This window comes from Hyperolius riggenbachi, chromosome 11 (genome assembly GCF_040937935.1).
Source record: "Hyperolius riggenbachi isolate aHypRig1 chromosome 11, aHypRig1.pri, whole genome shotgun sequence".
Lineage (NCBI taxonomy): Eukaryota > Metazoa > Chordata > Amphibia > Anura > Hyperoliidae > Hyperolius > Hyperolius riggenbachi.
Genome location: NC_090656.1, coordinates 206,627,753 through 206,640,200, shown reverse-complemented (window position 1 = coordinate 206,640,200; position 12,448 = coordinate 206,627,753). Strand labels below are relative to the sequence as shown.

The following is a 12,448-nucleotide window of genomic DNA, read 5'->3' as shown; positions in this document are numbered from 1 at the left end:
TAAAAGGGCATAATCATTTTCAAAGGCACAGGATGAAGTTCGCAGACTGTGGGCTTGATTCACAAAAGAATGCTAACTGTTAGCACGGCGGTTTTCGCGCAAACTTTCGTGTGTGAATTTTTGCGCGCAATGAAATGTTTTCGCGTGCAAACCTGAATTTTCACACGAAAACGTTTAATTGCGCGTGAAAATTCGTGATCGCGCACAAACACGAAAATTCACGCGAAAACGCCCGTGCTAACAGCACTCTTTTGTAAATCAAGCCCTGTGACTCCATGGTAGGGGCGAAGGTGCACACAGGGATTTGAGGATCTTACTGTTTGGACCACTTTATCCATGTCATCTGTTGAGCTGGATTTTGACAATGGACTAGCTCAGTGATCTGCAAACTTGGCTCTCCAGTTGTTAAGGAACTACAAGTCCCACAATGCATTTGCCTTTATGAATCATGACTGTGGCTGTCAGACTCCCGCAATGCATTGTGGGACTTGCCAAGTTTGCAGATCACTGGACTAGCTGATGGTTTTACCAACCTGACACTGTCAGGCAATCAAGTTAAACTGATTACTGTTCTTATCATGCTATTATTTATCAATTTATCAAGAGGCATACTTCCATTGATACACCCTGTAAATCATCATGGGTGTTAAGATTTCTCCCTGGTTGTGAACTAAGGAGGACTGTGTTTCTGCCTTGGCAAGCTTTGCTGATGAGCCACAGGTTCTGCTGAAGCACCTGCAAACTAATTGAGGGGTTACTAAGAGATACTATACAAAACTTCATAGCAGAAAATAACCTTATAACTCAACACCAGCATGGGTTTACTAATGAGAGGTCCTGTTTGACTAACATGCTCAGCTTTTATGAGGTAGTAAATGCTAATGTGGATATTGGAAATGCTGTAGATGTGATGTACTTGGACTTTGCAAAGGCCTCGAACACTGCTCCCCACAACAGTCTTGTACACAAATTGAGGATGCAAGGACTGGGGAAGAGTGCATAGATAGATAACTGGCTAATGGACAGAAAACAAAGAGTTGTGGTCAATGGATCATATTCAAACTGTTAGCAGTGGGGTCCCACAGGGGTCAGTACTGGGTCCAGTGTTCTTCAATATGTTTATTAACATAGTAGATGACATACAAAGCAATGTGGATATGTTTGCAGAGGATACAAAATTGTGCAGAATCATCAACTCTCAGGAGGAGAGCGACATATTGCAACTGAATCTGGATAGGATGGTTATATGGGCACATACATGGCAGATGAAATTCAATGTTGAAAAATGTAAAGCCATGCATTTTTGTCGTACCAATGGTCTAGCACCATACAAAATAAATGGGATACAGATGGGGACATCAAACTTGTAGAGGGGCTTAGGAGTAATAATCGACAAGTTAAATAATTGTATTCAATGCCAAGCAGCAGCAGCTAAAGCAAATAAAACTTTAGTATACATTAAAAGGGAAATAAAAACTCGGGATGCTAGCATAAGAATGCCCATGTTTAACTCTCTAGTAAGGCCACATCTGGAATATGGAATCCAGTTCTGGGCACCACATTACAGGAAAGATATTGCTGTTATAAAGCAGGTGCAGAGACGAGCAACAAAATTGATTAAAAGGATGGAAGGTCTCACAGAATGCCCCCCCCCCCCCCCCAAAGCCACTTCCTGGTCGGGAGGGTCGGTGCACATTCCGCAGGCAGGCGCTGCCCAACAACATAAGTCCTTGATCTGGAGCCCACAAGTTTTTAGGTCTTTAACAGGGTATTCTGCGCTAAGGTATCCTTTGAAACCAATAAACAGTTACTGCAAGTTTTGTTTACCTCTAAAGCAGGGGTCTCAAACTCGCGGCCCTCGATACAATATTTTGTGGCCCTCGCCGGGAAAAGCTTCCTTATAGTTCGCTTCAGTGCTCCCAAGTAATCCGCCGCATCCACAGGGGGCCGAATACTTTTGCACCCCACTGTAGATGTCGTTTTGTATTCTGGCATAGTATGGCTGACAGCTCCTCTTTAACAAACACATTATCCACAAATGAACTATAGAAAGTGTGTGTCGGAAAACGTGATGCCTTAGAACACAGAGATGTGAACAGGCTCATAGAACTCTATAGACTGTGCGTTTACTGTACATACAGCAACAACTCCACCCTAAAGTTGCTTACACATAGGATAAACCTCTTTGAAAAATGAGGGATCAATCCGCTGCATGGGCTTGGCAGGAAGATTCAAAATGATGGATAGTTCTATCGATGCAGTACACATGCAAAATGATCAGTTTATGCAAATGACTCAAGAAATGTTTCTGTAGTCGCTTTACTTCCTTTTTCTGCAAGCTTACGCTGGTCACAGCAAAACTAGACTAGTGCTAAAGACAGAGCCTGTCATGCAAGGCTCTGTCTGAGGGCTGGTGCACACCAAGGCTATCACAGCAGTTATCATGCGAGCTGCCGCGCACAAAGGTTTGCGGGCGAACATCGTTACTTTGCGTGATAAGTGAAGGCTTGCACGCGGTCCTGTGCGCAAACCTTCCCTTATCAAGCAAAGTAACGCTGTTCGCGCGCAAACCTTTGTGCGCGGCAGCTAGCCGTTATCACACTGTAGTGAATCAAGCCCCAAGAGCGCTTCTGAGTGCTTTTAAAAATGCCAGTGCTTTCAAAAGTGCTTGGCTAATGTATCTGAATGGGGTGGAGCACACCAGAGCGATGTGATTTCCTCCCAAATGCAAACGCAGGTCCTGCAGCATTTCTGAGGCGATTCAGCCTCAATGTTAACCACTTGCCGACCGCCCATAGCCAAATGGCGGCGGCAAAGTGGCACCCCCAGGACCGCCACTGCCAATTGGTGGCGGCACCTGGGGGACTGAATTGCAGGGGATCGCGCGCATCTGGCTGGCATTTGGCTCCGCCCACCCGCCGGCCAATTGGCAGCGCCGGCGGGTTGTTAACCCCCGATCTGCCGCATAGTAAGCGTATAATACGCTTTGTAATGTACACAAAGCGTATTAGACAGGCTGCCTCCTGCCCTGGTGGTCCCAGTGATCGAGGCAGCCCCCCTGGTAAGCACATACAAACACTGATCCTGCCGCGTACGAGAGATAATGGCGCGGGAGACTTGGGCGCAGGATACAGCTGGTATATGGCTGATCCTGCTGCCGCACAAGACCGGGTCGTGTTAATTACTATTCCCCCTCCAGGCCGCCATGGATAGTGGGGGGAATGAAATAATTTGTCTTCCAGCGAATTATTCTTTTAAAAGCAACTTCTGACGGCGCTGAAGTTACTTCCTGTGCCTGCTATAGCCGTAGTTCCTATTACGGCCTATAGTGGCGCCGGCTGCGCCCAAGTCTCCTGCACTGGATTCAGCGTGTTCGGATCCTGCCCCCCCCCCCCCCCGCCCACTCCCCCAGACCACTGTTTGCACCCAATCACCCCCTAATCACCCATCTATCACTCCCTGTCACTATCTGTCAACACTATTTTTTAGATTGGGTCCTAAACTGCATCCTGGGGGCTCCTGATCACACCCCACACCCTCAGATCCTCCCCAGACCCCCCCCCCCCCCCCATGTACTGTATACATCTATTCTACCCTGTAATCACCCAATGATCACCTGTCAATCACCCCGTCACCACCTGTCACCCATCAGATCAGACCCCAATCTGCCCCTTGCGGGCACCTGATCACCCGCACACGCCCTCAGAATGACAAGACAAGACAAATAACATTTATATTGCGCTTTTCTCCTTGCGGACTCAAAGCGCCAGAGCAGAGCAGCAGCCACTAGGGCGCGCTCTATTGGCAGTAGCAGTGTAAGGGAGACTTGCCAAAGGTCTCCTACTGAATTAGTGCTGGCTTACTGAACAGGCAGAGCCGAGATTCGAACCCTGGTCTCCTGTGTCAGAGGCAGAGCCCTTAACCATTACACCAGCAGCCAACTGCCCGCAGACCCCCCCCCCCCCCCCCCCGATCACCTAGCCAGTGCATTGTTTGCATCTATTCTCCCCTCTAATCACACCCTGATCACCTATCAATCACCCCGTCACCCCTTGTCACTGCTACCCATCAGATCAGACCCTAATCTGCCGCTTGCGGGCACCCAAACACCCGCCCACACCCTCAGATTGCAATCAGACCCCCCCTTATCTCCCCAGTGCATTATTTACATCTGTTCTCTCCTCTAATCACCCACTGGTCACCCATCAATCACTCCCTGTCACTGCTACCCATCAGTTCAGACCCTAATCTGCCCCTTGCTGGCACCCAAACACCCGCCCACACCCTCAGATCGCCCTCAGACCCCCCCTGATCACCTCCCCAGTGCATTAATTACATCTGTTCTCCCCTTTAATCACCCACTGATCACCCATCAATCACCCCCTGTTACTGCTACCCATCATATCAGACCCTCATCTGCCCCTTGCGGGCACCCAGTCTCCCGCCCACACCCTCAGATCGCCCTCAGACCCCCCTCCCAATGCATTGATTGCATCTATTCTTCCCTCTAATCACCCCCTGAGACACCCATCAATCACCTCCTGTCACCCCCTAGCACTCCTATCCATCAGATCAGGCCCTAATCTGCCTCCTGCGGGCTTCTGATCACCCAGCCAAATCCTCACCCGCGCCACAGCAGTGACAGAATTTTTTTTTCTGATTAATGATGGTCTCTACAACTTAATTGTGGCTGAGACCAACCGTTATGCCACACAATACGCAACCGCTAATCCAAGAAGCTACCATGTCCAGCCTTTTCGGTGGAAACCACTCCAAGTTTCCGAACGTAACAATTTTTGGGGCCTTCTCCTTAACATGGGTCTAGTCAAAAAGAATGTATTGTGGTCTTATTGGTCTAAGCACCCAATACATCACATCCCCATGTTCTCTGCTGCCACGTCCAGGTCACGATTTGAGAACATCCTGCGCTTCCTGCACTTCAGTGCCAATACAACCTGCCATCTAAGAGGCCACCCTGCTTATGACCGGTTCCACAAAATTCGGCCCCTCATAGACCACCTGTCATCAAAATTTGCAGATGCTTATATCCCTGAACATTCAGTATAGGAACCCCACAAGTGACCTCATTTTAGAAAGAAGACACCCCAAGGTATTCCGTTAGGTGTATGATGAGTTCATAGATTTTATTTTTTTGTCACAAGTTAGTGGAAAATGACACTTTGTGAGAAAAAAACAATAAAAATCAATTTTATTAGGTTTTTGTTTTTTTTCACCAAGCCTCTGCTGAGCCCCCCTTACGGCGCCGCATTACCTCCTGCCAGCCCCGCTTTCAGAAAGACGCATCCCCGTGCTCAGTCAGACCCCCGGTGGCAATTATTCAAACCAGCTAGAATCTGCGGTGAAGGCAGCTACAGATTCACTGTAACAGCACCTCCGTATACAGGAAGTGGCATCTCTGTTTACTTCCTGCATATGGAAGTACTGTTACAATGACGCTCTAGCTGACCTCACCGCTGCTCTGCGGTTTGGATTATGCCACCGGGGGTCTGATTATGAGCACAGGGATGCGACTTTCTGAAGGAGGAGTCTGGCACGAGGTAAAGTGGCCGCGGTGGAAGCGGGGGGGGGGGGGGGGGGGGTGGTTGGACTTTTGCACAAGTGGGATTTGGCTATGCAGGGAGGGGGGGGGGTATCTAGCTATACTTAAGGGGATGTCTGGCCATAAACAAGGGGATTTAGCTATACATTTGGGGGGTCTGGGTATACACTAAGGGGATATGGCAATACATTAGGGGTCTGGCTATACACAAGGGGGGAGATATGGCTATACACAAGAGGGGTGGGGGTCTGGCTATACATTAGGGGAGTCTGGTCTGGCTATATTTAAGGGGGGTTCTGGCCATAAGCTAGGGGGATCTGGCCATACACAAGGGGGTTTTCCCTACCCCCACAAAATGTAAGACCTCCCTGAAAATAAGCTCTACCACAACTTTTGAAGGAAAAAAATATTATAAAGACAGTGTCTTATTTTCGGGGAAACACGGTATAGGTTTTCCTTCCATCCTGAGCAAGAGTTCAGTTCCACTTTAATGTTTCTGAATCATTAATTCAGTTGGTTAAAGGCCACTAAACCAATATAATGCCTGGTACTCACAACAATGAGAGTTTCTGGCAGATATACTGTCAGATGGATTATTTCCAATATGTGTGATCTGATTTCCGATTGATTTTCCATAGAAGTGAATGGAAAAACGATGGGAAATCAGCTCGAACATGTTGGAAATAATTAATCTGCCAGAAAATCTCATTGTGTGTACCTATTAAAGAGAACCTGTACTGAGTAAAAATATTTAAAATAAACACACGAGGTAACTTCAAAATGAACATTACATAGTTACCTTGCCATCAGTTCCTCTCAGAAGCTCACCATTTTCTTCTGACAATAATCCCTTCCAGTTCTGACAATATTTTGTCAGATCTGAAATATATCAGTTGCTGTCAGTAAAATATCAGTTGCTGTCAGTTATAGCTGAGAGGAAAACGGATGTACCAGGTAATGTCCATGCTTCCCTATGGCTCAAGTGGGTGATGTTACAGTTTAACTGTGTGCTGACCAGAAAGCTGTTATGCGTAATGGCCATTTTCAAAATGGAGGACGGAAAATTCCCTTGATCAAAGTGAACAAATAGGACGCGGGACAGGAGAAAGACACTGAGGAGTAGACTACATGGAAGGTAAGTATGACTTGTGTATGCTTATTTTGACTTTTAATTTTCAGTTCAGGTTTTCTTTAAAGAGAGTCTGAAGCGAGAATAAATCTCGCTTCAGACCTCATAGTTAGCAGGGGCATGTGTGCCCCTGCTAAAACGCTGCTATCCCGCGGCTAAACGGGGATCCCTTCACCCCCAAATCCCCTCCGTACAGCGGGGGAGCGCTTCCGCATTGGGGCAGGGCTAACCGCCGCAGCCCTGCCTCCCGCGCGTCTGTCAGACGCGTATCTCCGCCTCTCCCTTGCCCCTCTCAGTCTTCCTTCATTGAGAGGGGCGGGGGAGAGGTGGCGATGCGCCGCTGATAGACGCGACTGGAGGCAGGGCTGCAGCCGTTAGCCCTGCCTCCAGGAAGAGAAGATTTCACGACCAACTTGCTACCAAGTCTTGCGGGGGTGGGTTTGGGGGTGAAGGGACCCCCGTTTAGCCACGGGATAGCGGCGTTTTAGCAGGGGCACACATGCCCCTGCTAACTATGAGCTCTGAAGCGAGATTTATTCTCGCTTCAGAGTCTCTTTAACCCATTCAGGTTCCGTCGTTTTCACTTGAGAAATGTTCACCTCCCATTCATTAGCCTATAACTTTATCGCTACTTATCACAATGAACTGATCTATATCTTGTTTTTTCCGCCACCAATTAGGCTTTCTTTGGGGGGTACATTTTGCTAAGAGCCACTTTACTGTAAATGCATTTTAAACAGGAAGAATAAGAAAAAAACAGAAAAAATCATTATTTCTCAGTTTTCAGCCATTATAGTTTTAAAATAATACATGCCTCCATAATTAAAACTCACGTTTTGTATTTGCCCATATGTCCCGGTTATTACACCGTTAAAATTATGTCCCTATCACAATGTATGGCGACAATATTTTATTTGGAAATAAAGGTGCATTTTTTCCGTTTTGCATCCATCACTATTAACAAGTTTAAAATAAAAAAAATATAGAAATATTTCATCTTTACATTGATATTTAAAAAGTTTAGACCCTTAGGTAAATATTTACGTTTTGTTTTTTTTATTGTAATGGTTTTTTCTTTTTATATTAAACATTTTATTTGGGTATTTTTGGGAGGGTGGGATGTAAAGTATAGTTTTATAATGTAATTGTGTGTTATGTTTAACTTTTTTTTTAATTTTAGTTGTAGTTTTACTTTTTGGCCACAAGATGGCGGCCATGAGTTTGTTTACATGACGTCACTCTAAGCGTAACTCACGCTTAGAGCGACTCATCGGGAAGGGAACGGCCAGAAAAGGCGCAGCTTCCGAGAGAAGCTGTCGCTTTTTCAGCGGGGGAGAGGAATCAGTGATCGGGCACCATAGCCCGATACATTGATTCCTTGGCTACCGAATCCGCGGCCGGGAGTGCGCGTGCACGCGCGCGATCGGCCGCGGGAGTGCGCGGTAGCGCGCATGGTTCCTGGACGTAGTTTCTACATCCAGGAACCAAAATAGGTTAAGAATAATTACAATACGTATTGTAATCAAATAGCGAACGCTAGTACCATTGGCTGTTTGACTGCATTACGTATTGCAATTGTTATTATATTGGTTGGCTTAGTGGTCTTAAACAATAATAATAAGACGTACTGCCTTAGAGGCGGACAAGCCCGTGATTGTGGTGGTACGTTATAGGGCCTACACTTACGGCTCTAGGCCCCGCATATGACACTCGCCGCGGGCCCTGCGTACTCTAAGGGCTCGTTCAAACTAGAGGCAATTTTGGCCAATTTTAAGCGCGGGCATTTTTTCAAAAAATGCTGAGACTTTGTTCACATTAGAGGCTTTTTAAAAAGATTTAAGAGCGGGCGTTTTTTCTGAAACGCAGAGAAAGCGGTTACACCATGTTGTGCTATGGTGTAGTTCAGACGAAAGTGTTCTGTGCACTGTCAGTTTTCAAAAGCGGTGCTTGAGCCATTTTAACCCTCTGGGATATACAATTACACCATCGCCCAGGAGGGGGCGCAGCACTTTTTATTTTATTTATTTTAAATCATGTAGCTAGCCTAGCGCTAGCTACATGATAACCGCTGTGCAGGGGCATCCCCCCATCCCCTCCGGTTATCAGCGCAAGCAGGAGATTCAGTGCAGAACGGGATCTCCTGCTTGGCTTCCCCCGTCGCCATGGCGATGCTCGCAATGACGTCACCGACGTCATGACGTCAGAGGGAGTCCCGATCCACCCCTCAGCGCTGCCTGGCACTGATTGGCCAGGCTGCGCGGCACGGCGGGTAGTGGCGGATCGGCGGCGAGCGGAAGTTACACGCAGCTAGCAAAGTGCTAGCTGCGTGTAACAAAAAAAGTTATGCAAATCGGCCCACCAGGGCCTGAGAAATCCTCCTGCGCGACATACCCCGAGCTCAGCTCGGGATTAATCGCCCAGGAGGTTAAGGCGTTTTTGCTATAATGGGAATATATAGGAAAAACGCAAAACACTCACAAAACCGCTTTGTGGAGCGACTGCGGTCGCGTTTTTAAGAATAAATACATTGTATTTATTCTTTTCTGGATCAAAGAGTTCACCTCCTGACTTGCGCCAGGGAGTGAATTAGCAAAACGCTCAGGAAAAACGCGTCGGAAACCGCTAACACCCCAAAAAAAATAAAAAGCCCACCCGAGCTCCGGGAAGCTGGAAAAAAAAAAACGCCTCAAAATAAGGCCACCGCGGACAGACACGCGAGCCGAACACAATGTGAACAAGGCCTGAAAGCGCTTACACCATTATTCTCTATGAGACAGTTCACATCTGAGCGGGTTGTTTGCGATCCGCTCAGAAAAGCGGTGCATGCGTTCACGTTTTTAAGAATAAATACATTGTATCTATTATTTTCCGGATCAGAGTTCACTGGTAATTGGAAAGAAAAATCGGTACTATTCCGTTAGCCGTGCGCATCCGGCAGGTGGCGCTAATTACTATTCCCCCCCCAGGCCGCCATGGATAGTAGGTTAAGATGTAACTCTGGTGGAGTTTTGTCGCCACCTAATGGATGCGCCCGGCTATCGGAAAAGAACCGAAAAATCAATCAAAAGGCCAAACGTGGACAGACACACGAACGGAGCGCGATGTGAACAAGGCCTGAGACTGTATCTGCCATATGCATCGCCGCAGTCGCGTCCTAATTTCGTGGCCAGGAGCGTTCTGCACACACGCAGCAGCGCATTGGAAGAGGTGCGTTGCGCTGGGCCACGCATCCAGTGTTAGGAGGGTGACTCCGAGCGAACCAAGCAGCGCTGGATGATGGCAGGGGACCAGGACATCTTCAGGGGATGAAAGAAGCCCCAGGTAAGTAGGTAATTGTTTTTTCTGTTCAAGTTTCCTTTAAATTTCAAGCAGTTTAGCACATAAGCTAAAGCAGACGTATCCAGTCAGGCACAGTTACATATCGGTTACTGCATACAGCCATAATATTCATTGTTACTTACCAGCTCTAAAAAGCGCTATGAAAAGCAGAGAGAGGACATAGGAAAGCCTCATCAAGGTGGGATAGGGGGCTCCTCCCTTCCCCGCCATTACTGCGGCTCTCCGGGAAGAGGAATTAGTTTCACTTTAGCTCTCTGACAGCATTCATTGCAGATAAAAAGGCACAACAGTGACACCTGCTGGTAAAAATATGTTAATGCTTACTATAGCAGCAGAGAACTATAAGTTTGTTTGAAAAATGCAGTGTAATGTACACACTGTAGCAACAACACATTCCGACTATAGGGATCTGGCACACTCTACAAGGCCTAGTATACACAGCTCTGGGTCAATCATTTTAAAAGAAAGAGGTCTGTCAGAAAAAGACTCCACACTGTAGTTGACCTTCATTGAAAACAAACTCATATAGAGAAATCAAATTCAATCATTTTTCCTGGGATCATTCATTCACACCAGTGTGTTACATTGCAGAGCTCTAATAAAAGTCATAAAGGTTGCAAATTCTAGTATCGTATTTACATTACCACCCAAAAATGTCCCTATTTTGGATGGACAGTCCCTCTTTTGGAACCCAGTCCCTCTTTCTTCCTCATTTGTCCCTCTTTCAAGACTGATGTTAAGATGTATATATAAATACATATACACACACACATATATATATATATATATATATATATATATATATATATATATATATGTATTTTTTTTCAAAAAAAAATGTATTAAATTGACTCTAAACTTTATTCTTATTTTCTAATGCTGATACTGTATGAAGGAAACGTAAAGGCGCATACACACGCCATATTTTTACAAACGATGGGACCATCAGACCCAGGGCAGGACCTGGACTTTCTGCTGCCTGAGGCAAAGATCGTAAAGGCCCCCCCCCCCCCCAATATTTCTACATAACATTACATCCCCCACACAACCGACCGTGTCCGTGAAGGAAAGCCTGAGTGACGCAGCAAAGTGAGTGACTGACTCACCAGGAATTGGGTCTCCCTCCGGGTCTGGCGGCGGCGAAGGGCGGGCATCCGCATCCAGCATGCATCCTGCACTGGCAGGGGACAGACGGCTGCGGTCTGCGGCGGGCATGCTCCATCTCAGATCTGAGGGATCTCGCGCTGGGCCAGTGAGCGGCGGCCAGTGGCAGCCAGCCAGCCTCATCATCATCATCGTCACGGTCACGTCGGCGGCGCTCGCTGCTCAGTGACTGATCGTGACAATCAGCCGCAGCCAGGGCAGCAGAGCAGGCGGCAGCCGCCGCCATCAAATCAGCAGGCTTAGGCACTAGGCAGCGTCACCAGCGTGCAGCCTTTGAGGAGACAGGAGAGGCTGCAGAGCTCGGAGTCGTCGGACTCGGAGGCCGGCGGCAACAGTGCAGTTTCTAGGCTAAAATGCACCCAGGGCAAGGGTGTAAAAATTGCGCCCCCCCGGTATAGGTAGCCAGCTATAGGTCCCCCCCGAGTATAGGTGGCCAGGCATGGGTGAGCCAGTAAAGTTGCCTCCAGTATAGGTTAGCCAGGTAGTTGCCTCCAGTATAGGTAGCCAGTATAGTTGCCCCCAGTATGTTAGATAGGCAGGCACCCCCCCCCCCCCCCCGGTATAAGTTAGATAAGTAGGTGCCCCCAGTACAGGTTAGCTAGGTAGGTGCCTCCAATATAGGTAGCCAGTATAGTTGCCCCCAGCATAGGTTAGATAGGTAGGTACCCCCAGTATAGGTTAGTTAGGTAGGTGCCCCCAGTATAGGTAGCCAGTATAGTTGCCACCTGTATAGGCTAGCTAGGTAGGTAGGTGCCCCCAATACAGGTTAGATAAGTGCCCCCAGAATAGGTTAGATAGGTAGCTTCCCCCCAGTATAGGTTAGATTAGGTGGCTGCCCTTCAGTATAGGTTAGATTAGGTAGGTGCCCCCAAGTACAGGTTAGATTAGGTAGGTGCCCCCAGTATAGATTAGATAGGTAGCTGCCCCCAGCATAGGTTAGACAGGTAGCTGCCCCCCAGCATAGGTTAGATAGGTAGCTGCCTCCAAGTATAGGTTAGATAGGTAGCTGCCCCCCAGTATAGGTTAGATAGGTAGCTGCCCCCCAGTACAGGTTAGATTAGGTAGGTGCCCCCCAGTATAGGATAGATAGGTAGCTGCCCCCAGTACAGGTTAGATTAGGTAGGTGCCCCCCAGTATAGGATAGATAGGTAGCTGCCCCCAGTACAGGTTAGATTAGGTAGGTGCCCCCCAGTATAGGATAGATAGGTAGCTGCCCCCAGTACAGGTTAGATTAGGTAGGTGCCCCCCAGTATAGA

The 12,448-nt window shown here is 47.6% G+C and overlaps 1 protein-coding gene across 1 annotated transcript in view; it reads right to left on the bottom strand.

The window, feature by feature from the left end:
• LOC137538350 (uncharacterized) overlaps positions 1 to 10,289 on the bottom strand; it is a 107,450-nt gene extending 97,161 nt beyond the window's left edge. The window contains exon 1 of the mRNA XM_068260458.1: positions 10,151 to 10,289. Within this exon, the coding sequence (XP_068116559.1) occupies positions 10,151 to 10,238 (88 nt within the window). The 5' untranslated portion in view covers positions 10,239 to 10,289. The remainder of the gene's footprint in view (positions 1 to 10,150) is intronic.
• Between the last annotated feature and the right edge of the window lie 2,159 nt (positions 10,290 to 12,448).